The sequence below is a fragment of the Onychostoma macrolepis genome, chromosome 01 (assembly GCF_012432095.1).
Source record: "Onychostoma macrolepis isolate SWU-2019 chromosome 01, ASM1243209v1, whole genome shotgun sequence".
NCBI classification, from domain to species: Eukaryota; Metazoa; Chordata; class Actinopteri; order Cypriniformes; family Cyprinidae; genus Onychostoma; species Onychostoma macrolepis.
In genome coordinates, this window is record NC_081155.1 from 31997692 (window position 1) to 32022978 (window position 25287).

The following is a 25287-nucleotide window of genomic DNA, read 5'->3' on the forward strand; positions in this document are numbered from 1 at the left end:
ACTGACCACAAATAATTTTAATGGTATACTTTGTATGTTTTAGTGACTGTATATGTGAAAAAATATTTAAAACATAACATTAAAAAATACGTATATTTGCAAGGCATAACAAGGCAAGTAAAGGATCACTAAATGTGAGACTTTTCATTTTAATGAGCCCTTTGCTTTCCATAGAAATGTGTCATAACTTTCTGTTTTATGTACTTCAAACAGACTGTATGTCTAGGTAAAGCAAGGAACTGAAGATGTACTGTAATGAAAAGCCTTTTGGTTTATCCCCATCCTTCCATTTTTCCCTGATCTCCATTCTTCCATATATCAGTCTTCGTGTATCACATACCCTTCTTTCACTCTCTGTCTCACTCTCTCTCTATTTACTAGCTGCAGGACAGAGAGTCAACGGTGAGTTTGTTGGTGGGAGCTCAGTATGGGGTGAGTCAGGTGATCAACCACAAACTGAGCATCATGACCACACTAACTGAATTCAGCTGCATTACCAGAGTGGAACTATTACCTGAGTCTGACAGAGTTAGTTTGGTCAAGATCTACCTGCAGGATATAAAGGTATATAATATACAGTACATGCTTGTACTTTTATCTACATATATGTACACTCGGTATAATCCTTTCATTGTTCTCTCTGCTCTATCTTTATTTCACACTTTTCCTGTCTTCAGCCAATAACCTTGCTGATGGAATCAGTGGCAGCTAAAGATTTATCGTGTCTAGTTGCTGGTTACTGCAAACTGCTTGTGGACCCCCAGGTCTGTGTGTTCCCCTGGTCAACTAATACAAAGAGCCACCGCATATCAGCAGAGGAGGGTAGGCAACCTATTTGTCTGTTTAACTGAATTCTTTGGTCTGGCAAAGTTGAAAAAAAATCCATTTGAGCTTTGATGAATTTTGAATATTTTGAAAACTCTTAGAAAGCCTCTTTAAACAAGAGAAAACATTGCTGCTCTGATTTGAGAAAAAAAAAGCTTCAGGCAGAATCTAAGCACTCCACTTCCACTCTACACTGCTCACATACACGGGTTGTAACAATTTTCTAAAAATAGCAAAACAAAAATAATAAATAAAAATTTTACACAGACGTTTTAAAAGTGGAAACTGTTTGCATCTATAGCCTATAAAATCACAAGGTATATATATGACATTTATGTCATTACTATGAAAAAAACAATGTGACAAAAACTAATTGTGAGTAGCGATCATGTAGCCACCCTATACTTTATAGCTAAGGAATTGTGAAAAATGTGACCACTGTTTGCATGTTGACAAAGACAATTTTCACAGTGTGATTTTATCTGTGCTTCTGCCATTGTGTATAGGTTATGTGTCACACTGTGGCAGTGACTCTGATGACTCAGACACAGACGTGGATGCTCTCCTTGCTCATGTTGCTAGCACTGCCAAAAGCAACAACACAGCAGTTAAACCCAGTCATAAGCTACCAGAAGAAACCAAAAAAGCACAAAGTTACATGGAAAAAGATGAAGAGGTGGAGAAGGAAGGAGGCAAAGAAGAGGAGGTGGTTGAGAAGAAGGAAAGGGAGGAGGACAAAGAAACCATCCATGAATCTATACATGGTAATAATGGAAAAACAGTGGAAAGAGACAACGAGAGAGTGGGCACAGAAAAGGAAGACAAAGAGCAAGAGAAAAAGCCTCAACATCCTCAGTGTGTCATTATTGTCGATGACCCATCATCTGAAGCATCTGATTCATACCAAACCGAGTCACATTTCATGACCAGCATGTCCAGTGACTCTATAGATGCCCTAGAGGAGGACGACCTCATGACCTACTTTTCTACCAGACGCCCATGCCATTTACCAGTGAAAGACTCTTACTGCTGTGAAGATCGCTATTCACCATCATTGTCTCTGCAGCAACTGCAGAGCAAAGATTCTCATTCCCAAAGTGTCCTGTGCTCTGCTGATTCCCACTGTGAGCCTGATATTGACCAATTCTTTTGCTTTCCTGCACTCTCAAATATTGCTGAATGTCTACCTAGTCCCCCTGCAGCCAGTGAAGAGGAGGATTGTGAGGAATTGGTAACAGAGAATGAAAAACATGAAAAGGGGTCACCTGCAAAATGTCCTGGGAGCAGCCTACCTCCTTCTGGAGACTATGTGTTCACATTTGAACAAGGAGACACCAGACATTATTACAATATCTGCTCCAATGTTACCCCTGATAGTGCCCGGAGCCTTCCACGACCTCTCTCTCCTCCAGGTCCTGTGGAAACACAACCAGATCAGGGAAGAGAGAAAGTGAATCAGACAGAAATGGTGCCAATTTTTCAACCCCCACCAGGGTTTGGAGACAGCAGTTCAGATGACGAGTTCTTTGATGCTCAGGAAAGATTCACATCCCCTGAAGAACCCTCCTCAACTGCCATGACAAGAGGTATGACATAGAGGAGATTATCCATGAAATGTTCTCTAAATATTTTTATAACATGTTGTAGAAGTTAAAGTAAATCATATGAAAATTAGCTGTCTGTACCCACCACTAAAAAAAATCATACCCAAAATAGTCATGTGTAGTTTTGCTAACAAATACTTACCATATGTATTTGCTGATATTTCTCTTAATAGAAAAATCTGCAGAGTCAAGCACCATATTACAGACACTAAGCCTGAGGGGGATTGGCATCTGTGCAAGTGAACAAGAGGCAGTGGATCTAGAGAAGAATGAAAAGGAGGAAGGAAAAATGGTTACTCAAGTTGAATGGTCAAATTTCAACAAAAGATCCAAAAAGCGTCGCTCATTCATGGAAACAAATTACACATCCCTGGTATCATTCCCAGAACAGGATCATTTAGGTAACAGCTATGGAAATAGCATCCCAAACTGTGGATCTATATCATTCAGCCAAGGTGCTGGCCGAATGGCATGTTTTGATGGTGGATGCTCAGATCAAGGTCCATGTCCTACAGTCTTATCCCTAACCGATTCTGAAGGAGAACCAGCGCAGCTGGAATCCAAACCCATCAACCCATCCAAAGTCAATGGATCAGGACCACATAATCCTACTGATACACACTCAAACAAAGTATATCAGCAGAAACAGCAACTTATAGAGATGGAACCAGATTCCATGGTGTTCAAATCAGTCACTGAACTAATGTCTACTGTATCGCCAGCTATAGTAGCAGTACGCTCCCACATGGACTTGCAGGATGAAGGAAACACCAGTAACCATAGCAGAGATGATCAAGAGGAAGGTGCAGTGGGAGGTCTAGTTGAGAGACTGTTTGGAGGTCACTTGTTCTTTGATATGTCTAGAGGACAGTGTGATAGCAGTGTTTTATTTGATCAAAGAGATGATCAGGTAACCAAACAAATGGAAGATTTTTTCCAAGGCAGTTCAGTGACTCAAAAGAGCAGCTCACTACCAAGACTAGGCCAGATATCCCCATCAAGTTTACCCTACTTCCATGTCCCAAGCATATCTTACACCACAAGCCCTGATATAGACACAGATGATGATACTGTACATCTACAATTTGGGATGGGAAAGCACTCAGTGGAGCCAAAAGAGAGAACCAGAAGTCAGAGCATGTCTGCATCTTTTGGTAACGGTGCACTGCATTGCCCATCAAGGCACTTATTTTCCCAGCAAGTCAAAGGACCAGAATGTGATGAAACCGACGATACTTGTGACCCTTCACTCCGAGAACTGTCTTCTAGTGTACCATCTTATGAACCAGCCCAAATGTTCCTTCTTTCACCCTGTTCATCCGGCATCCTTGGGCGACTCTCTGCCACAACATTACGGGGAAAGATCCAGAACCTTCCCCTCTACTTATCACGTTCCCAGGAAATGTTAAATACCAGTTCTAATGGCAGTGGCAATGTTAAGCCTGAGAAAAGACTTTCAGAAACGCAACTACAAAAAAATGAAGTTGAAGTTGCAAAAGAGGCAACTGAGGATGTAACGCTGAATGAAGGTTCTCCTGAGGTAACAGAGGTAAAAGTGGTTACCATAGTATCTGAAGAGGTCACTGAGGTCATTGAGGAGGTAAGAGAGGTCAGCCACACTAGTGCTAAAGCATGTGGGCTGCAGAAAACCAAAACTGAACCTAAAGAGTTTTCTGTAAAAGCCATATCCCCCTTGTGCACCAAAGCAGGCAACTCTTTCCAAGTCAGCCCCTCATCTGTAGTGGTTACTACACAGAACCTAAACGGACCCTGGGGGGTGGTAACGTCTAGTGGATTACAAGGATGTAGCCACTCTCCCTCAAGCACAACTCCACATAACTTCACCTCTAGTTGTGGGGTTTTTGCAAACTGCAAGTCTGAACCTACCGTAATCCAACCACAATCCTTGCCTAGCCCAAATCTACAAGAGAAACCAGACCTTAGCTGCAGCTCGGTACTGGCTATGGGGTGTGACACTTTAATGGAGGGTGCTCAAACACCTTCAGAGGCTTGCCATACAGTATACACCAACTGTTTCAGTGGAGTTCTTGACAGCGCCAGTTTCGATGATGAACTCACCGTATATGAGTTTTCCCGCAGAACGAGCCAGGGTGAAACAGGGGATGCTATTCTGACATCTGTCCCTCCTTCGTCGCTCTCTGCATCCCCTGCATCTTTCTCTCCATCTTCTCCATTGCCCTCGTTCCCTCATCTAGTACTGCCTGCTTCTTCATCTACAGAGCTCAGTCCCCTTCTGTCTCCATTGGATGCCCCTGACTGCTTCCTTTCAGACCTTCATGAACATACCATCACTTCACTGTTGACTCATCGATATCCCCTTCCACCAACAGGATTCCTTTCTTTGCAAAGGGATGTGGATACCCTCTTAAATGTTCTTGCTGGCGCTATGAAGAACCAAGGTGGGGTCCACGAGCACCCCAGGGATAACTGTGTGGCTCACTTTTCAGAGAACAAAAGGCGATTACATGCAGAGGCTCGGGGGCTTTTAGCTGGATGCCAACGTGTGGTCAGGGTTGGGCAGACGCCAGAGGAAACACTTCAGTCGTTGTCTGAAAGTTTCCGCTCACTGGTACAGCTGACAAGTGTGTGTTTATGTTTCTCTAGCTGCCAGCGATGCAGGGAGCGCCATGCCCAAGCACTTACAGGACTAGCAAGTGTTGCAAAAACTTATCAGGACTTTGCTCGTGCAGCAGAGCTAGTGGGAAGTGCTACCGAAAGAAAGACTTGTCATGATCTCAGTATTAAACTCCTGGCTCGCCAATGCACTGCATTGACAACTTCAGTCTTCTGCCTCACCCAGCTCTTTCGCACTCTCACTGCCCTTTGACCTTTGAACAGTTACATTGAGTAGTTTTTTTCCTCCAAACCGCAAGAATAACTCAAATGTTTTTCAAATAAAACTGTTGTGATATATAACATTAACATTGATGCAGTGTCCAAAGGTAGTGGCATACCAGTAATAAGCGCGCACCAATACATTCACACACATACAGACACTGAAACATAAAACCTGCCATTTAAATATTTTGAATGGATTAACTTACAATGACAAGTGTGCTGAGAACAGAATTCCTAAACAGGGTACTAAACAGCTTGTTTTACAGTATTTGTATGTTGGGTTCAAGTATTTAGTATTGAATGTAATTCTAAACCATAACTGTCTTTGTACTATGGTTGTCCATAATTTATTCTGCTTCATGAGGAAAGCATAGACAGGGATTTTGTGTAATGTATTTTCCAACATTCTCTGCTCTTATTTGCTCTCTCTTGCTTGCTTTCGCACTACTGTTCTCACCAATGTTATGCACATACAGTATATTCTCTTCTCTCTGCTATACCTAGTGTCTATTAGAGAATGTTATAAAAGCTATCTGCAGTAATCACCTGGGTTATAAATGTTTACTAAATACAAACAATATTTTACTTGAGTTGCCAGTAATGTTACTATGTGTTCCTTTAGAAGAATATACCAAAGCCTATGGATGAATGATTTTGCCGTGAATGCAGATTCATTTAAAAGACTTTATATTAACTTTTGCACATGCTTTACAGTTATAACTTCAAGAAGGGAGGTTTATTTGGATCATTAGATTATTTTTGTGGAAAACAACAGAATCATATTTGGTGCCATTGATTTATTTTTCACTGATACATTTTTCCTTTTCAGTCATTCCTCCCTCTATAATTTTCCAGTTTTCCCAAAACACTGCTCACATAATCTTACAATGATCAAATTATTCTAGAAAATGTTTGAAAAGTGACAGAAGTGGAAAATTACAAATTTGAGTGTGACAGAATATTAAATGGCTAAATTAAATGCAAAGTAATTTACCCACCAGTACATGTCTGAATACCAAATAGCTGCCATGCACTCTTCTCCTATAAGGCATGCTGTAAGCCATAGACATACTGTATACCTTGGAAATAGTGGGCTGCATGTAAAAATGAATGCATGATTGAAAGAATGACCATTGAGAGAATGAATGGTTATAGTAATGAAAAATGGCTTTGTAATGCAGTATTCACCCCATTAAAAGGACATCTAAATGACTGGAGAATGTATGTTTTATTAATTAGACTTCACACTATTCTCTTCTATGTAAGTACCAACAGCCTTTTCATCAACTCTGCATTCTAGTCAGGATTTTTTTTTTTTTTTTTACGACCCGAATTCTGGAAATGTTGGGACGTTTTTAAATTTTAATAAAATGAAAACTAAAAGACTTTCAAATCAAATGAGCCAATATTTTATTCACAATAGAACATAAATAACATAACAAATGTTTAAATTGAGAAATTTTACAATTTTATGCACAAAATGAAATCAAATCAAATTTAATGCCTGCCACAGGTCTCAAAATAGTTGGGATGGGGGCATGTTTACCATGGTGAATGAGTTATGAGTTTCTGGAGTTTTGGTGTTGGAATTTGGTCCCATTCTTGCCTGATATAGGTTTCCCAGCTGCTGAAGAGTTCGTGGTCATCTTTGACGTATTTTTCGTTTAATGATGCGCCAAATGTTCTCTATAGGTGAAAGATCTGGACTGCAGGCAGGCCAATTCAGCACCCACTCTTCTACTATGAAGCCATGCTGTTGTAATAGCTGCAGTATGTACACGTCGTCTGGAGGGGAGCATATATTGCTCTAAAACCTTTATATACCTTTCAGCATTCATAGTGCCTTCCGAAACATGCAAGCTGCCTATACCGTATGCACTTATGCACCCCCATACCATCAGAGATGCTGGCTTTTGAACTGAACACTAATAACACGCAGGAAGGTCTCCCTCCTCTTTAGCCCGGAGGACACGGCGTCCGTGATTTCCAACAAGAATGTCAAATTTGGACTCGTCTGACCATAGAACACTTTTCCACTTTGAAACAGTCCATTTTAAATGAGCCGTGGCCCACAGGTCATGACGGCGCTTCTGGACCATGTTCACATATGGCTTCCTTTTTGCATGATAGAGCTTTAGTTGGTATCTGCAGATGGCAGGCGGATTGTGTTTACTGACAGTGGTTTCTGGAAGTATTCCTGGGCCCATTTAGTAATGTCAATGACAGAATCATGCCGATGAGTGATGCAATGTCGTCTGAGGGCCTGAAGACCACGGGCATCCAACAAAAGTCTTCGGCCTTGTCCCTTACACACAGAGATTTCTCCATTTTCTCTGAATCTTTTGATGATGTTATGCACTGTAGATGATGAGATTTGCAAAGCCTTTGCAATTTGACGTTGAGGAACATTGTTTTTAAAGTATTCCACAATCTTTTTATGCACTCTTTCACAGATTGGAGAGCCTCTGCCCATCTTTACTTCTGAGAGACTCTGCCTCTCTAAGACATCCCTTTTATGTTACAGATCTGATGTCAAGCAACTTAACTAGTTGCTAGATGTTCTCCCAGCTGAATCTTTTCAAAATTTCTTGCTTTTTCAGCCCTTTGTTGCCCCCGTGCCAACTTCTTTGAGACCTGTAGCAGGCATCATTTGTTATGTTCTCTGTTCTATTGTGAATAAAAATATTAGCTCATGTGATTTGAAAATCTTTTAGTTTTCATTTTATTAAAATTTAAATGTATGTATGTTGCACTGACTATTATGGGACAATGAATTTTTCACTGACCAGAGGTGTAAAGTATTGGAGTAAATGTAACTAATTACGGTACCTGATTATCTTTTCCGATACTTTGTAGTTTTACTGAGTATCAAAGATATTAGCAACTTTTACTCTCTACTTCACTACATTTTTGAATGAGTGTCTGTACTCTTTACTCAACTACATTTGAATTGAGTGTTGCAATTACAAATTACATTTTGCATGGCACCTAGCTTTTCTGCAGCAATTTATTTCTGCTACAAAAGATGTGATATCGCCAACTACAGGGCACTGAAAGTACTATATCTTGTGCATGTTTCCCTTACTCACCCAAACTTGTCAACAAGGCTACTTTACGTGAATGTGTTTCTTAGCCAGTAGTTGTGAATCACAGGTGACTGCAGCTGGCAATGAGGCCGAAACCAGCACATCCGGTGCAAGAAGACTTTGACTTTTTAATTACATTTTTTAATTTTTGTTTATTTATTGCAATTTTGAGGTGTTCAGTTTTATTTTGGTTTTAGAAAATAAACGTGATTGCTCTCCTCACAAATAAGCTCTTTCTTGTTTGTGTTACATGTTCTCTGTGCCTTGTCTTGTACTTTTATGTCACTTCCTGTCTCCCGAGGTGTTTGTAGTCAGTTTGTATCTTATCTTGTTCAGCTTGTTAGCCTCCTTTATATAGTGTTTCTTTAGCTCTTTGTGAGTTGTTGAATGTAATGGTTGTCTGTTTGCCCGTCATTCTGTTCTTTGTTCCCTTTGGTTTTTGGCTTATTGCTTGTTCTAGTTTTCTCATGAAATGCCTGCATATAGATCCTTGCCTCTGCCTGTTTTCCCCAGCTTTTCCACAACGTTACAGTTTTTGACTGGCATGTCTCTTTGACTAGTGCATCTTTGAGCCTATATTTAGTATAAGTAAAATACTTAAGTACTGTTCAAATCAGATACTCTAAGACTTTTATTCAAGTTGTTTTGGAATTGGTGACTTATAACTTGTAGTGGAGTAATTTTCACTGTAAGGTATCTGTACTTTTACTCAAGTATGGTTTTCAGGTACTCTTTACACGTCTGTCACTGACACCTAACTGCGTGGGTGCGGCCCAGGCAGATGAACACAAGCCTGAAGGGGTGGGGTTTAAAAGGATCAAATGATTGAATAAAAGTCCTGCATGCATCGCCAGAAAAAAGTCCAGAAGGTCCAGTTATGACATTTTAATTAAACATTACAAGGTCAATTTAAAAAAAAAAAAAAGAAAAGAAACATATGCACAGATTAATTGTTCACGGATTCTAACAACATTTATTTAGAAAATATATGCTAATTGTTCACGGATTATAACATTTATTTAGAAAATAGATGCTGATTCGAGGCAGCGCCATGTGAATCAAGTATTATAGGTTACTAATGTTAAGTCTTCATTTTAATATTTTTTCAACCGTAATATTGATTTCTGAAAATACAATAATAATATATCACATACAATTTAGGTGGAGTTGGTGAAGTCAGGTTTTAAAGCATGTTCATTGGCTATCTGCAATGAATGGATAATATCGTTTTCTAACTTTCTGGTAAATCAGGTATTTTAGAGCTCCTGGTCACAGATTGATTTAATTAATTTTTTTTGTGTGTGTGTGTGTGTTTTTTTTGTAATTAATTTAGTAGTAGTAGTAGTATTGTCGTTGTTGTGGTTTTAACAGATGAGGTTGTAAATTTTTGCTATGCTTATGCCATCCCTAAAGAAACACTGGCATTGTTTAGTTAATAATGACATCATCAAACGTAAATATTCCATTGTGACAACTTACCTGATGTGTAACCTTTCTTTTTTGGGTTATATATATATGTGGCTATTGACTTTCAAATACAAACCCACAACTAGCTCCGATCTATCGAACAAACGCAAAACAACTGAAACGTAAAATCAAAGTAGCAGCTCAATCATAATTTGCATTTATGTTTTATTCAAACCATTATTCAGTAATAACCATAGGGTAATAATGCATGTTATTCTTTTTTGTTTTCCCTTCCAGAACCCGCTGATCTAGATCAGTGCTTCCACCGCGAGCAAAAGGACTTTTACCGGAACAGGAAACAGAAACTCCTCTGACGTAGCAAGTGGGAAATTCAAATTTTTAAACATGTTCGAATGAAAGATGCTTTGGCAGCTTTAATTTTAGATCACATTGTAAACATATGTAATCTCGAGTAACAGAGTAAACCATTGCCTCTTTTTAACATTACATTATAAGTTTTTGGTTTTTTATTGTTCTTCGCTCGCTTATATCGGCGTTTTAAAGTGAATCATTGGAGCACAGCTGGTGAGTTTGTTGTTGTTCAAAACAATCCTTTTATTATGACTGCTTTTACCAGTTCATTAATTGTGTTAGTTTGACGTAGGTACATTTTAAAGTTTTTATCTTTGTGGAATATACATACTATGAGTTATCCAATAAAGTTACATTGTTCCGCGAGTCTCCGATCACGCTTTAGGTATGTTGAGCTGTCTTTCCACAGTAGAAACCAATCGAGACAATTAAAATTAAAAAGGATTCTCCTTAAAGATAGTCATCCAGCATTGATAGGGTAAAAAAAACAATATAAAAGCTACTCTTTGTGGTTTGATCGTGTTGTTTGTTTACACCGTTGTGATGATCACCATTCTCACCAAGTACTTGATATTGCAAATGTGCTAAGTGTCACTTAATCGGTGGTCTTATATAAACGTGTAGCTAAAAATGTGTAACTAAAAGAAAAAAAAAATGGTGTTTTGATGCAGGTGTAACTTAAGTGTCCTCAACATGCCTGTAGAAAGCGCTTCTGAACTTCTCAAGCACTATGAGGTTTATGAAACCATCGGCTCAGGTAATGTCCATTCAGATTATGCTTTTATGTAATGCTTTAGTGATCGTGCACATGAGAGAAACTTTCATTAAGCGCACATTTTGTTTTATTTCCGTTATACACCATAGGTGGGTTTGCTAAGGTCAAACTTGGTAGACACATACTGACAGGAGAGAAAGTGGCCATCAAAATAATGGAGAAGAAAGACCTAGGGGTAAGATCTTCTTTAGGTTGACCTTGCCTTAAAACACATTTTACGTTTGCACACATTCTTTCTGCGATTAATGAAGAAATATGGAGATATTGCTTAATTTATTCTACTTTTAGATTAAATACAGTGTAAGCATGCTGAAAATGAGAAGAGTATATTGTTTGAAAAAGAAATGCTCTTTAAAGTATGTGTTACCTGTTTTTTAGGATGATCTGCCCCGAGTTAAGATAGAGATTGAGGCTATGAAAAACCTCAGTCATCAACACGTGTGTCGTCTCTACCATGTCATTGAGACATCAAGCAAGATCTACATGGTGCTTGAGGTATGTTTTCTTGAAAGTGATTCTGATCTGTTGCTTAACGAAAATGGATTAAGCTTCACAATTCTTGTCACTTTTAGCACTGTCCTGGAGGAGAACTGTTTGATTACATCATTGCTAAAGACCGGCTGTCAGAGGAAGAGACCCGAGTGTTTTTCCGTCAGATCATCTCTGCGATGGCCTATGTTCATTGCAAAGGCTATGCCCACCGAGACCTCAAACCGGTGAGTTAGTTGAAGAGAACATTTGACTTTTAGATAGCTTAATCATATACTGAGTTCTCCCATTTAAAGGAACAAATCACCCCAAAAGGAAAAATGTCTTAAATGAATTAGTTCACCTAAAAATGAAAACTAGCTGAAAATGTACTCCCCCCTCAAACCAAGTTTGTTTCTTCATCTAAACGTCTTGTCTGAAGCGGGAGAGAAATATGCACAGATCAAGCACTGTTTACAAGTGAAATCAGTCCAGAACATTTCCAAACTAAATATGCTGGTGGATTTCGATTTGAAAGGAAAACAGGGGATGGAATTTTTAACTGGAGGAAGGCTCTTCTGGATTATGGATTTTACTGTATTTTGTTAAAGTTAAAATGCCTTAATGATAAATGTTTTTACAAACATGCCGCTTTTCACTCACTAGATGTTAATTGATGGATTGGAGTTGTGTTGATTACTCGTTTATTATTGTGATGCTTTTATCAGCTGTTCGAACAAGTCGTTCCAAATCCATAAGACTTTATTCTGTGGAACACAAAAGAGAAATTTAGGACACCGCTCATTCCTCTTTTCCATTCAATTACAATAAACAGGGACTGATGCTTTTAAGCTTTGAAAAGGACACAAAAGCACCATAAATATGGTCCAAGGTGTGCGCTATATTCCAATCCAGGTAGCCATGTGATAGCTTAATGTAAGAAATTGGCTGAATGATATTCAGATTTGGTAGGTACACATGGATATTTATTAAAAGGTGAAGAACCACCATCATGCCTTACTTGCCAAACTAAAATGACTGTGAAACATATTTTATTGAGTATTTATTTATTCATATTTATTTATTTATTTATAAATATACATATTTATTCAGAGGTGTGTCTAACTTATTTATTTAAAAATGTATCACCTGAATGTATTTTAGAATTTTTGTCTAGTGTACATCTGAAATGTCTTTTATAACCTTTTGTTAATTGTATACCTTGTATAATTTATTCAGAGACCACCATGAAAATAGCCTTGATGCTGGCATGGCGTTAAAAAGTGAATAAATAAATATTCAGGTTTGGTAAAACATGAGTGTGACTAAATGATGACAGTATTTTCATTTAGGAGTGAATTATTACATTGTCAATGTTTGCTTGACACAACTGTTTCTTACTGACCTTAGGAAAACCTGTTAATCGATGAAGATCATAACCTAAAACTCATTGACTTCGGCCTTTGTGCCAAACCAAAGGTGTGTATCCATCTATTATGTCCATTTGCTTGCTTAAATAAAGTCACATTTATTTATATAGTGCTTTATACAATACAGATTGTTTTAAAGCAGCTTCACAGTAAATTGGAATATAACAGGGTTTATGTTGCAAAATTCATCAATTATGTCACAACTAAAATTTCAGACAGTAGTATCATCATTCAGCTCATGTTGATTCAGTTCTGTGTCACTGTTGCAAAGTTCATCAGTTCTGAAACCAATTTAATTCAGCCATAAAGCAGCTCTACAGAAAACAATAGTGTTATTAATATTTTATCTAAACTTACTGTTTTAAATATGTCCCTTGGTATCAGTGCTTCAACACATTTTTGACTTGGTTTTGATTCAGGTTAAATGTTTTAATGCCATTTTAAAAGTTGTGAATTTACTTTGATCAGGGCGGTTTGGGTTTTGAATTGCTGACCTGTTGTGGCAGTCCAGCATATGCAGCTCCAGAGCTCATTCAGGGCAAGGCTTACATTGGTTCTGAGGTCAGTGTGGCATATGTGTTTCATGTCCAACGTTTTTGAAAGCAATGACAAATTAAGCATGTATGTTTCTTGTGATCTCATGGCACATGTGTTTCAGGCTGATGTGTGGAGTATGGGCGTATTGCTTTACGCTTTACTGTGTGGTTTTCTTCCGTTTGATGATGACAATTGTATGGTCCTCTACAGAAAAATCACAGTAAGTTTGTGTTACATGTAAGAATTAAATCCCGCCACAACTATTTATTCATCCATGCATTTATTAGGTTACTGAAATAAAAGTAGTTTTGTACAGTATATGTAATCTCATATTATGCTATATTGGCTTGTGTTTTGACAGAGAGGCAAATATAGCAATCCCCACTGGCTTTCACCTGCTAGCATTCTGCTTCTAAACCAGATGATGCAGGTACTGTGAATGGTTTATGTGTCTGTTTTTTGTGTTTTACAACTTAATGCAGTTTATTTTCCTCTCCTACAGGTGGACCCAAAGAGGCGTTTGACTGTGAAACAGTTGCTTGGTCACCCTTGGGTCATGAAGGGATACAGCACACCAGTGGAGTGGCACAGTAAACATCCTGTAAGATGAGCTCTGTAAACATTATAGTCAAATCATATGCCTCCAAGATCCAATTAGTCAAGTAAAGCCAATAATTTTTTCTAAAACATTTCTGGGCTTAAAAGTTGTTGTGATTTTTATTATTTACTTATCCATAACAAATTATATCTGCTTTAGTTTCTTTAAAGTTTTAACAGGTCCATATGACCTTAATGTGTTTATGTCAAACGAAACAGACATGAGTCAGTATGTTTATTGATCAGCAGTGTTCATTGATTCTTTATTGATTGGACACTCAACTATTCAACGCAGCCAATAAATGTAGAGAATACTGTATATGAGTCATTGAGTCAATGTATAATTTCCTTTGTATGTTTGTTCTTTTTAGTTGGGTCATATAGATGAAGACTGTATCACTGAAATGGCAGTGGCTTTTAAACAGTCCAGACAAAGAACAATCCAACTTGTGTCAGAGGTACTGAGTGATTCCTGTTATTTAAAATTAGTATTATATTTATTAATATTAAAATTCATAATTGTTTATTTGTTTTTATATTAAGTGTAAAGATATAGCAAAGACACTACTGTTCAAATGTTAGGGGTCTGTTAAGATATTTTTTATTTTTTATTTTATTTTTTAAATGTTTTTAAAGGAGTCTCACAAAAGCTCCATTTATTTGATTTTATTACAATAAAAATTGTAATATTGTAAAATTTTATTACATTATTAAAATGTAATTTATTCCTGTGATGGCGAAGTTCAGTTTTCAGCAGCCATCACTCCAGGCTTCAGTGTCAGATGATCCATTAGAAATCATTCTAATTTGGTGTTTAAGAAACTATTTAATGGAATAGCGGCTTAATAACCAGAGAAAGATAACAACTGCAAAGAAAAGCATCAAATCGCTTTACCATGACCACTAGATGTCAGTATATGCCAGTGCATTGTTCAAAGCTGCTTCCCTTAACTACAGAGATGTGACTTGTTCATAATTCCCTCTGTTATAAACATCAGCATTATATATCAATCACACAGAAGAGAAATCTTTACTCTGTGTTTTTTCAGTGGAAGTACGATCAAGTGACTGCCACCTACCTGTTACTGCTGGCTAAAAAGCGTCAAGGCCGCCCTGTGCGTCTGAGAGCAGAATGCCCCGTGATTGACCCCATGTACTCTCCTTTACAGGACATACAAGTGAGTTATATTAACACAATATTAACACATTTAGGAGCATTATGAATGCACAATGGTCAGCTCATGCTACATTTTTTACACAAATACAAAGGTTTTCCCATGGTTCTGTTAAAAGTCACACAGGAGTGATAGCTGTGTTTATTTATTAATATTACTATAGTCATGTTTGCGCGATGTATGGAGTGTGATTTTGTGTGTCTGTGTCAGCTGAAGAAGAGTCTACGCTTCAGTGAGGATGATGATGGTGTTCACCCAGTGGTGCTTGGCTCTATGGTCTTCCCCCTTGATTGCTACGATGACGAGAATCCCTGGACCCCTCTCACACCCAAGAACACACACACCACAAACACTCCACGCATGGTTAGCCTCTATGTTCTCTTTATTTGTCTGCTCTTCCCTCTTGTCCATTGCTGCTTATACAGCCAGTCTTTTTTTAACATTTAACTTCCTTTTTGATTTCTCCACCCTCTCTTTTTCTCTTACTGCTTCTTGTTTTGTTAATTAATAATGTTACTTGTTATTTAATGTACTTTATTTATCCAAAGTGAAATACTGTGCAGAGCACCAATTGGAGAAACAGTGCTCCTGAATTATTGCAATGTTGATAGACCTGGATTGTGTCTGGTCAGTTACCGATAAAAAAGTTCTAAAGTTAAAAAAGTGTATAAAAAAATGTTTTTATAAGTAGTCTTTTATGTTCACAAAGGCCGCATTAATTCTAGTCTTCAGTGTCACTTTCCTTCAGAAGTCATTTCTAATATGCTGATTTGGTGCTTAATATTGTAGATCTTGAAAACTGTTGTGCTTGAGGCTCTCATTAATTATTTTTTTAATACTTTTATTCAGCAAAGACACATTAAATTGAACAAAGGTGACGGAAAAGACATTTATAATGTTACAGAAGATTTCAATTTCATATAAATGCTGGTCTTTTGAACTTTCTATTCATCAAAGATTGTATCATGGTTTCCACAAAAATATTAAGCAGGAAAAATATTTTCAAAATTTTTAATAGTAAGAACCATTATTAATATTTAAGCACAAATAATATCTGATTGCTAAGTACAAAATCAGGATATTAAAATGATTTCTGAACGATCATGTGACACTGAAGACTGGAGTAATGGAGTAATTCCACCACACCAAACAATTACATTTATACGTTAAATAAGAGAATTTCTAAATTTTAAAAATATTTCACAATATTACTGTTTTACTGTATTTTTAATCATATAAAAGGCTGCTTTGGTAAGCATAAGAGACTTCTTTCAAAAACATTAAAAAGTCACATTTATTTACTTTTTAACAACGTTTTTAGGCAACTTGAAACAATTTTCAACACATTTAACTTTTTGATAATGTGGTTTCCAAAATTAAACCAAATGTTTAGCAGGAAGTAATGTTGTGCATTTCACTGTCAAGTTTGTGATTCCCAGTGGTTCACTCTCAATTATTATTTTACAAATTATTTGTCATTACTAAAGGAAATACTCTGTGTAGTAACCCAGAAAATGCTTTAGTTACTAATTGTTGTGAAAACTCTTGTCGTCTTCAGAAGCTCACCTCTGAAACATCGGAGAAGCGGCGGAATGAAATAGGCTACTCCCCCATCATAGAGCAAGGGAGGCCCCGTCCACAGAAGCCAGAGAGACGTGATGGAACCAGAGAAAATAAAGAGAATCTTGCTGTGACAGGCACAGATGGAGATGTGTTTGCACTGCCTGCCCCCCGAACTCCAATGTTCAGCAGAAAGACCAAATCCAACAGAAATGTAGTGACAACACCTAACAACAACAACACTACCACAAGCAGCGACGCAAACAAAGGTGAGCTGGATAATGAATCAGTTCAGCATCGCAAGTATATACTTTTAATGTTATAATGTTATCCTAAATCTCATCACTTGTATGAACATGTCTTTATCTACCTTGAAGAGCACCTTTTGTTTAATTTCATTTATTTTGTGCAACAATTTTTATGTGCTGTATTTTTTGGAATTTTCCTTACATGTGACCCTGGACCACAAAACCAGTCTTAAGTAGCACAGGTATATTTGTAGCAATAGCCAACAATACATTGTATGGGTCAAAATGATCCATTTTTCTTTTATGCCAAAAATCATTAGGATTAGGGCTGCAACTAACGATTATTTTAATAATCGATTAATCTGTCGATTATTTTTTCGATTAATCGATGAATCGGATTTAAAAAAAAAAAAGCATTCATTTCCAACCCTTTATTCAAAAACAGAACTAAAATCTTTAGAAAGTGCACAAACATGTTGCTCCTTGAACATCCCTGAGCTGTTATAATAATAATAAAATAAAATAAAATGGACTAACACAAAAACATACACATGTATGCTTTACATCTGCCAAATATATAGACTTTTTGGGAGTGCAAAAATTAAATAATTTAACAACACTGCGTCGTTAGCGTTGGTATTGTATCAGACACCTGCACTTAACATTATATGAAAATCAAGCTAAAATGGAGTTAATAATGTTTTTGACCAGAGAATGACGGAGATGGAGTGTTTTGTCTGTCGTTAGAACGGCTGTTATGCAGTGCATAAGTGCATTAAGTGCATTATGCTTTCATCAACTTTACAGGTTATATAACTTTGATTGTAGCTATATGGGCGCTTAGTTTTTCTTGTTGTTTAATACACTTGGCCAAAATCTCAAATTAAGCGCTTATGCACATAATGCACAGGATATTTAAAACGTATATAGACAGCAAATAACTAATTCTTCTCCACTCTTCAAACACACAAAACATTATCCTTTACTGACATAGTGTTTGAGTAAAGAAAACGCTGTACTATTCAAACACCAATTATTTATTCACCCTTGCATTGCGAAAAAGCAGAGATCTCATCTTCTCCAGGCTGTGCGCGTGAGTCAATCTGAACGGAGGCGGGTGAAGTTACGAGGTCTCGCTGAGAGCTCGATGATCCAATGGCGTTACAGTTTTACTGACAAGTTATTTTAATGCTTATCATTGGTTTACTATTTTTAAAACTCTCTGATTTAAAATAATAAAACGAATTATAAGCGACTCAAGTTTGGATAATTTTTCACAGCACCTGACTGGGCTAGGGTATGGCAACTGCCATACTCTGCCATACGCAAACGCCGCCCCTGCTCCCACACCTTGATGACTTGGGTCGCACGGATTTCTCTGCCTCCGCCATGTATCTTTCCTCTACCTCCGCTCGTTTTTTTTGTTTTTTTTACTTTTTGTTTTTATTTATGAGGCGCCAAACTCTGCTAGCATCCGTGCGCAAGAGAGACCGAGTGTGTTCACTCCGCTCGCGCTCAACTAAAGTTTTTTTTTTTTTAATAATCAAACGTCTCCGCGTCGCGACACAACGAATCGATTATGAAATTCGTTGCCAACGCTTTTAGTAATCGATTTTTATCGATTTAATCGATTCGTTGTTGCAGCCCTAATTAGGATATTAAGTAAAGATCATGATCCATGAAGATATTTTGTAAATTTCCTACCATAAATATATCAAAACTTAATTTTTGATTAGTAATATGCATTGCTTAGGACTTAATTTGGACAACTTTAAAAGTGATTTTCTCAATATTTAGATTTTTATTTTGCACTCTCAGATTCCAGATTTTCAAATAGTTGTATCTCAGCCAAATATTGTCTTATCCTAATATACCATACATCAATAGAAAGACTATTTATATTGAATAAATATTTATTTAGCTTTCAGATGATGTAGACCAACCCTCATGGCTGGTTTTGTGGTCCAGGGTCTCCTATAGTGCCTCATATGCTTAGGGTCAGTAAGATTTTAGTTTTTTTTTTTTATTATTAAATAATGAATATTATTATTATATTTTTAACAATGTATTGTGATTATGAACTCCTTGGCGCTGGGAAATTTTTTATTTTTTTAAATTCTTTGAAGGAACATACAGCTGAACAAAAGCATTAATTGTGCTTTAACAGTGAATGGAAGTTCTCTGGAGATATCATGTCTATCAAGGCTTTCACTGCTGGCAATACCTGGATCTTTCCTCTTATCTTTGTGTGCTCTCTGCTGATAAAGCATACAAAAGTCTAAATACTCATTTTCTGCAAACGTTGTATTTTTGGTGTGGTTCAGTTCTAGATGCTTTAATGGCATTTCTGGGGTTTAAAAGAATATACCTAAAAAGAGTGTTATGTCATCTAGCATCTATAGTTTGATTCGGTTGACCAGAGTGGGAGTGTGTGTGTCTGTATGGGCACAGTGTGTCTGGGGAAACGTCTTCATGTCCCAACATCCACTGTGTCCACCTCGTTACTGTCACACACCACCTCCTGCATTGGAACGGACAGGTGCACACTGGGGACGGAGCGTGTGTGTATGCGTGCATGCATGTGTATGTGTGTGTGTGTGTACGAGACAACTCCCGAAGCGCATACTGACAGGTGTATGTGTCACTGTTCCCAGTGCTGCGGCAGCATGTAACATGTAGTGACATGTGTTCATCCTGTATGTGCAGGAGCGGGCAGTGCCACAAAAGAAGTGTCCCGCAGGAGAGAAGTGGACCAACAGCAGAGCGGCCAACAAGGAGAACTGGATATACTGGCTTTCAGCCCAGAGAGAAGGTAGAGGACTTTGTCTTTTGTTAGAAGAGTCAAATAACCAGCAGAAAGAAGGAAAAAGAATGGAGTGGAGGACGACTTTGGGGTTTAAAGGCGAAGTGTGTAATTCTGTCTTATAAGTAAAAAGGATTATAAAATCACAGGTTTCCCCATTTCACCCAAAAAATGGCTTTTAAATGAATTAAAATAAATTTTAAAATTTTAACTGCCCCTTTTTCAGTAGTAGCCTCTTGGCAAATGCTGCATTGCATTGTGATAGTTTTGTAATTATACAAATGTGCAATTATGTTCTAAACTGAATTTCCCACTTGTCCAGGTCTCGATCTCTAGACCTGGCTGGCTGTCAGGTGGACAGTGGGCAGAAGCGTAAGGGAGGTAAAGTGTTTGGCAGTCTGGAGAGAGGACTGGATAAAGTTATTACAATGCTCACACCCAGTAAGAAGAGAGGACCTCGAGATGGACCACGCAAAATTAAGGTATCATTCGTCTCATTTTTACATTTGTGCTTCACCTTTAAGATTGTATTGTTTGTCTGTCCTTCTCTTGAATCCCTAAAATGTCCTAATTTTTTATCATATTCCAATTATCCAGTTGTGATTTGGCATGTTTATCACACTGCTGCAACCAGGCACATTGCTTTAGCAGTGACTCCTCTCACAAACACCACCCCACCGGAGGTTAGAGGTGTGCGATATTGAAAAAAAATGATATCTCAATATTTTTGGGGATTTTTTCGATAACGATAATTAGACGATATTTTGCCGAGTGTGTTATTGTGCTGATATCTGACTACCGTGGACAGCTGCGGTTTTTGATATTCTTCATATTCTGTGTGGTCAGTTCACATCAGTGATAGAAATTAATCTTTTCATATAAGTTTAAATTGATTTTTACCTTTTATGGGAAATTTTACCTTTTAATGAAGCCATTTTTTTTCTAAAAGTATGCGTCTTTTGAGTCAAATTGTTACATTTAATCAGTCAGTTAGAATGATAAGACATTTAGGCTGTTACCAAACAAATGAAACCAGTATCAACAAAATTAATCTTTGCAGAAGTTGCATCTGAAGTGGCATTTAGATGTATTTACACACTGTTTAGGACATGGAGTGCTTTAACCTGCAGTTAGGAATGCATAATGTTTTGATATTTTAAACTTAAAACATTAAATACTGATATTTGAAATTATTTTAAAATGAACAGATACTTTGAATGTGAAGTTAAAATCGCCAGCAGGTGGCAGCAAGTCACTGTTAACAAGTGAGTCATTGCGACTGAACCGAATCATTTAACGGTTGATTCGTTCAGGAACGAAACTGTCATGTTGCTCAGAGACGCAAAACAGCGCTGTGGCTGTTTTTGTAATTAAGTTGGCTTGAAAAAGCCAACTTACTGATCTACTATATAAACTTATTATTATTATTCTGAGCCAAAATTTAAATTGTATCTCCTCCTAGAGCTTTCAAGCTAGAACAACCAAACTCGGCCCAGACCTTCAGACTGGTCTGACTCGGGTTGCTATATCTCTTCAGACTGATCCGACTTACGGTTTGCCTAAAAATGAAGATTAAAACTGTGAAAAATCCCATAGACTTACATTGATGGAATGTTCAAATGAGCCATGACCTTGCAAGCTCCAACTGACAAACATTCAAATGTAAACACACTGAAGCCCATTAGACTCAATCAAGCTTCCCTTCTTTGTACTATTTCTAACCCATTCAAACTCATATAAGCTTCCACTCTGTCTAAGGGTGCGTCCGAAATCGCATACTTCCCTACTATATAGTATGCGAAAAACAGTATGCGAGGCGAGTAGTATGTCCGAATTCATAGTATTCGAAAAATAGTAGGCGAGAAGTACCCGGAATGACCTACTACTTCCTTCCGAATTCTGTAGTAGGCATACGATGGACACTTTACTATCCCATGAGGCTGCGGGAGAGGTGGCGTCATATTCGAAAAATGGCGGAAAGCCGCGACGCGGCTGTCTTCAAGTGTAAAGTACCTCAGGGAAAAACATTGTTGTTCATTGTGGTTAACTTGTACTTGTTTAACATCATCCAAGTAAACGACTGACTTGTTGAGGGTTTAACAAACAGATTAAACGATTGTGTGAATTGTGTGTAAAAAGATCTCTAATCATTACCGATCAGATGGAGTTATGTTAACCTCATTGTAGTACATCAGCTTGTTAACGCTGCTTTCTTTAAATAGGCGGTTCGTTAAGCGTTAAGAATTTAAATCATTAACGATGTTTGCGCAGTGAAGTGGGCTCTTTAAATTTTCGTGCTGTTGTGAAGACGCATGACACGTGACAACATCAACATGGCGGATGTAGTACGTCCGAATTCCATTCATTCTATATAGAACGTACTTTTTTAACGGTCGAGTAGTACGTTCGAATTCAAATGTAGTACCTACACAAGTAGTATGCGATTTAGGACGCAGCCTAATACTATTTCTAATCTATCTAAATCATGCTATGTACTATTCTAACCCATTCAAATTCATATAAGCTTCCACTCTATCTAATACTATTTCTAATCTATCATGCTAGCAACATGCTAGTAACATGCTAATCATGCTTGAAACATGCTAACATCATGCTAGTAACTTGCTAATCATGCTAACAACATGCTAGTAACTTGCTAATCATGCTTGAAACATGCTAACATCATGCTAGCAACTTGCTAATCATGCTAGTAACATGCTAGCAACATGCGAATCATGCTTGAAACATGCTAACATAATGCTAGTAACTTGATAATCATGCTAGCAACATGCTAGTAACTTGCTAATCATGCTAGTAACTTGCTAATCATGCTAGCAACATGCTAGCAACTTGTTAATCATGCTAACAACAAGCTAGTAACACCTTAGCAACCACCCCGAGAACCATAGCAACCACCTAGCAAACCACCCCGAGTGCCATAGCAACCGTATAGCAACAACCCCGTGTACCCTAGCAACCGCCTAGCAACACCCTAGCAACCACCCCGGTACCTTAGCAACCGCATAGCAACTCCTTAGCAACCACCCCAAGTACCCTAGCAACACCCTAGCAACCACCCCGGGTACCTTAGCAACCGCATAGCAACACCTTTACAACCACCTCAAGTACCCTAGCAACCGCATAGCAACACCCTAACAACTACCACAGGTACCCCAGCGATCTGTTCTTCTGATAGACTGTATTGCCTTTAAAACATTCAAACTTTAATCTTTAAAACTATTTTACGTATTTCAAACTACTTCAAACTTAAAACCTTCAAACTTCAAGCTTTTAAAACTTTTACAAACTTTCTGGCTAGGCTTTTTCAAGCCAACTTAAAGTTTGTATCCAAACTTTACTATCTAGTTATTTATGTTGGTGAAATGGAGCAAAAACAGGCAGTATGGTGTCTAAAATGTAAGTCTCTTAATATTAACTTATTATTTATTGAACTGTTGTATAAAATCAATATCACAATCATGCTTATTTTTGAACAAAAAACTGCACTTTGTGTGATTGTGACTATATGAAATGATATGTGTGTGTGTATATATATATCTTGAATTTTGTGATCATTCTTAATGCATTTTAATAGACTGAATCGGGCAGTGAAAGAACACACTCTAAATGTGCACGCGCTCTAGTCTAGACTTCACGTAATGTTTAGACTGGCGTGAACCAATAGGACTTCAGGAAAGGATGGAAGGGAAGGAGTTCCCATAAAGGAGAATTTCTCTGTGATGTCTCGTGAAAGCTCCAGAGGGAACCATATGTCTTCAAAGAAAACAAATAGTTGTTAAGGGGTGAAATTATAATAAGAAATATTTTGAGTTGCCTCAGCTTGTTTTAATGCTTTTTTTTTTTTTTTTTTTTTTGGTCATCTTGAGGCCTCCTTAGAAATTTACTGAAGCCCCTGGTTGATAACCACTGCCTGACACCATGGGAAAAAGTCCAAAATTAGCCCAACTCTGTTTGAGGAACAAACTGAATTTTATTTGTGTTGAATGGAGAAAAAAAAAAAGAAGGTTTTAAAGGATTAAGAAACTCGTACAACTTTGGAACAACTTGAGAGTGAGTAAATGATAGAATTTTAATTTTTGGTTTAACTGTTACTTTAAAAGGGTAGTTCAGCAAAAAAAAAATCCACCATCATTTAGTCACTCAAGTTGTTCACTCTCAAGAGTTTATTTCTTCTGGTGAGCACAAGAAGATATTTTGAAGAATGTGGGTAACAAAACTGTTGCTGGTCCCCGTACTTCCATAGTATTTTTTTTAACTATCCCTTTAACATTTACTTCATGTGTCCATATTTCTTTCCATTTTATTTCAGGTAGTCTCTCCATAATGCACATTTAGATGTTTGTCAGTTACTATATAACTCATCCTCTGTGTTTTTTTTTAGGCTCAGTACAACGTGACACTAACCAGTCAGACTAATGCTGATCAAGTGCTCAATCAGATTCTCAGCATCCTACCAGAGAAGAATGTGGACTTCGTTCAGAAGGGGTAAGTTAAACTTTTCCATCATGTGTTTCCTGAAATTGCAATTCAAATTTGTTTTTCTGCTAAACCAGTGGCTCTCAACCAGTGGGGAGAAACTTCTGCAGGATGAGTATTTAAATGAACAAATTATTATTAATATATTAAAACAATATCATTCTAAATTGTGTTATTTTTATTGTTATTATTTATTTTTATTGAAGAAGTTCTGGAATACAGAACATAACTGCATGTTAATTTAATATAACAATAAAAACGTTTGAAAACAAGCTGCTGTCATAAACACTATATTGCTAGGTATTGAGTCAAAAAGGTTGAGAACTGCTGCTCTAACCAAATAACTTGGTTTAGTTGTTAAGTTGTTATATGCTATCATAATGTCCTCTTTTTCTGTTAGCTATACTTTGAAGTGCCACACACAGTCAGACTTTGGAAAGGTGACCATGCAGTTTGAGCTGGAGGTTTGTATCCTGCAGAAGCCTGAGGTGGTCGGGATCCGTCGACAGCGGCTCAAAGGTGACGCCTGGGTGTATAAACACCTGGTAGAGGACATCCTGTCCACCTCCAGCATCTGATATCATTTTGTCTACTTCAAGAGTGACATCACCTCTTGCCCACCCTGAGTTTAACACGGTGGATGTAGTCTGTTTGTGATGTCCATTACACAATGCCCTAATTTACACTTCTTATGGTGATGTCCATCATTTTTCATTATGTGCAGGAGATGGTACAGTATTATTCTGCCTTTGAGAGAAATGCAAGTATTTTGTCACTTTACTTTTTATGACCTAATTCAGCAATAAGCATTGCTCATATAGCATTATGGCAGCAGTTGTATCTTATTTGTCTTTTGTTTTTGTGTTTGTCTCCATGATGTAATGTCCATGTCATGTTTTATTTGTTTTAACGTGTAAAGTTTCTAATCCGTTACCCTTTTTCCAGATGTCTGTCATTTTGTTCATGTTTGCTTTTGATAATGTCATAATGTAATTAAATAAATATTTGTAACACCCATGTCTCACTGTATCAGCGACAGATGTG

General features: G+C 37.5%; 2 protein-coding genes across 8 annotated transcripts in view; both read left to right on the forward strand.

Moving 5' to 3' along the window:
* LOC131548453 (FERM and PDZ domain-containing protein 1) overlaps positions 1-8477 on the forward strand; it is a 33933-nt gene extending 25456 nt beyond the window's left edge. For all 6 annotated transcript variants that reach the window (XM_058789730.1, XM_058789739.1, XM_058789722.1 and 3 more), the window contains 4 exons: positions 382-564; positions 678-822; positions 1332-2411; positions 2603-8477. In XM_058789730.1, the coding sequence (XP_058645713.1) occupies positions 382-564; positions 678-822; positions 1332-2411; positions 2603-5277 (4083 nt within the window). In that variant the 3' untranslated portion in view covers positions 5278-8477. The remainder of the gene's footprint in view (positions 1-381; positions 565-677; positions 823-1331; positions 2412-2602) is intronic.
* A 1635-nt stretch (positions 8478-10112) lies between these two features.
* Positions 10113-25287, forward strand: melk (maternal embryonic leucine zipper kinase). Of its 2 annotated transcripts, none has more exons than XM_058798307.1 (18): positions 10113-10366; positions 10825-10910; positions 11018-11103; positions 11307-11423; positions 11501-11644; positions 12807-12875; positions 13295-13387; positions 13485-13583; positions 13725-13793; positions 13866-13964; positions 14332-14418; positions 15010-15138; positions 15346-15498; positions 16694-16964; positions 19650-19755; positions 20069-20228; positions 24149-24252; positions 24644-25287. In XM_058798307.1, exons 2-18 carry the CDS (start codon positions 10847-10849, stop codon positions 24819-24821), a joined length of 2028 nt encoding a protein of 675 aa, XP_058654290.1. In that variant the 5' UTR covers positions 10113-10366; positions 10825-10846; the 3' UTR covers positions 24822-25287. The 2 variants fall into 2 exon arrangements, with proteins under 2 accessions (XP_058654290.1, XP_058655043.1); XM_058799060.1 differs by having other exon boundaries at positions 10141-10163.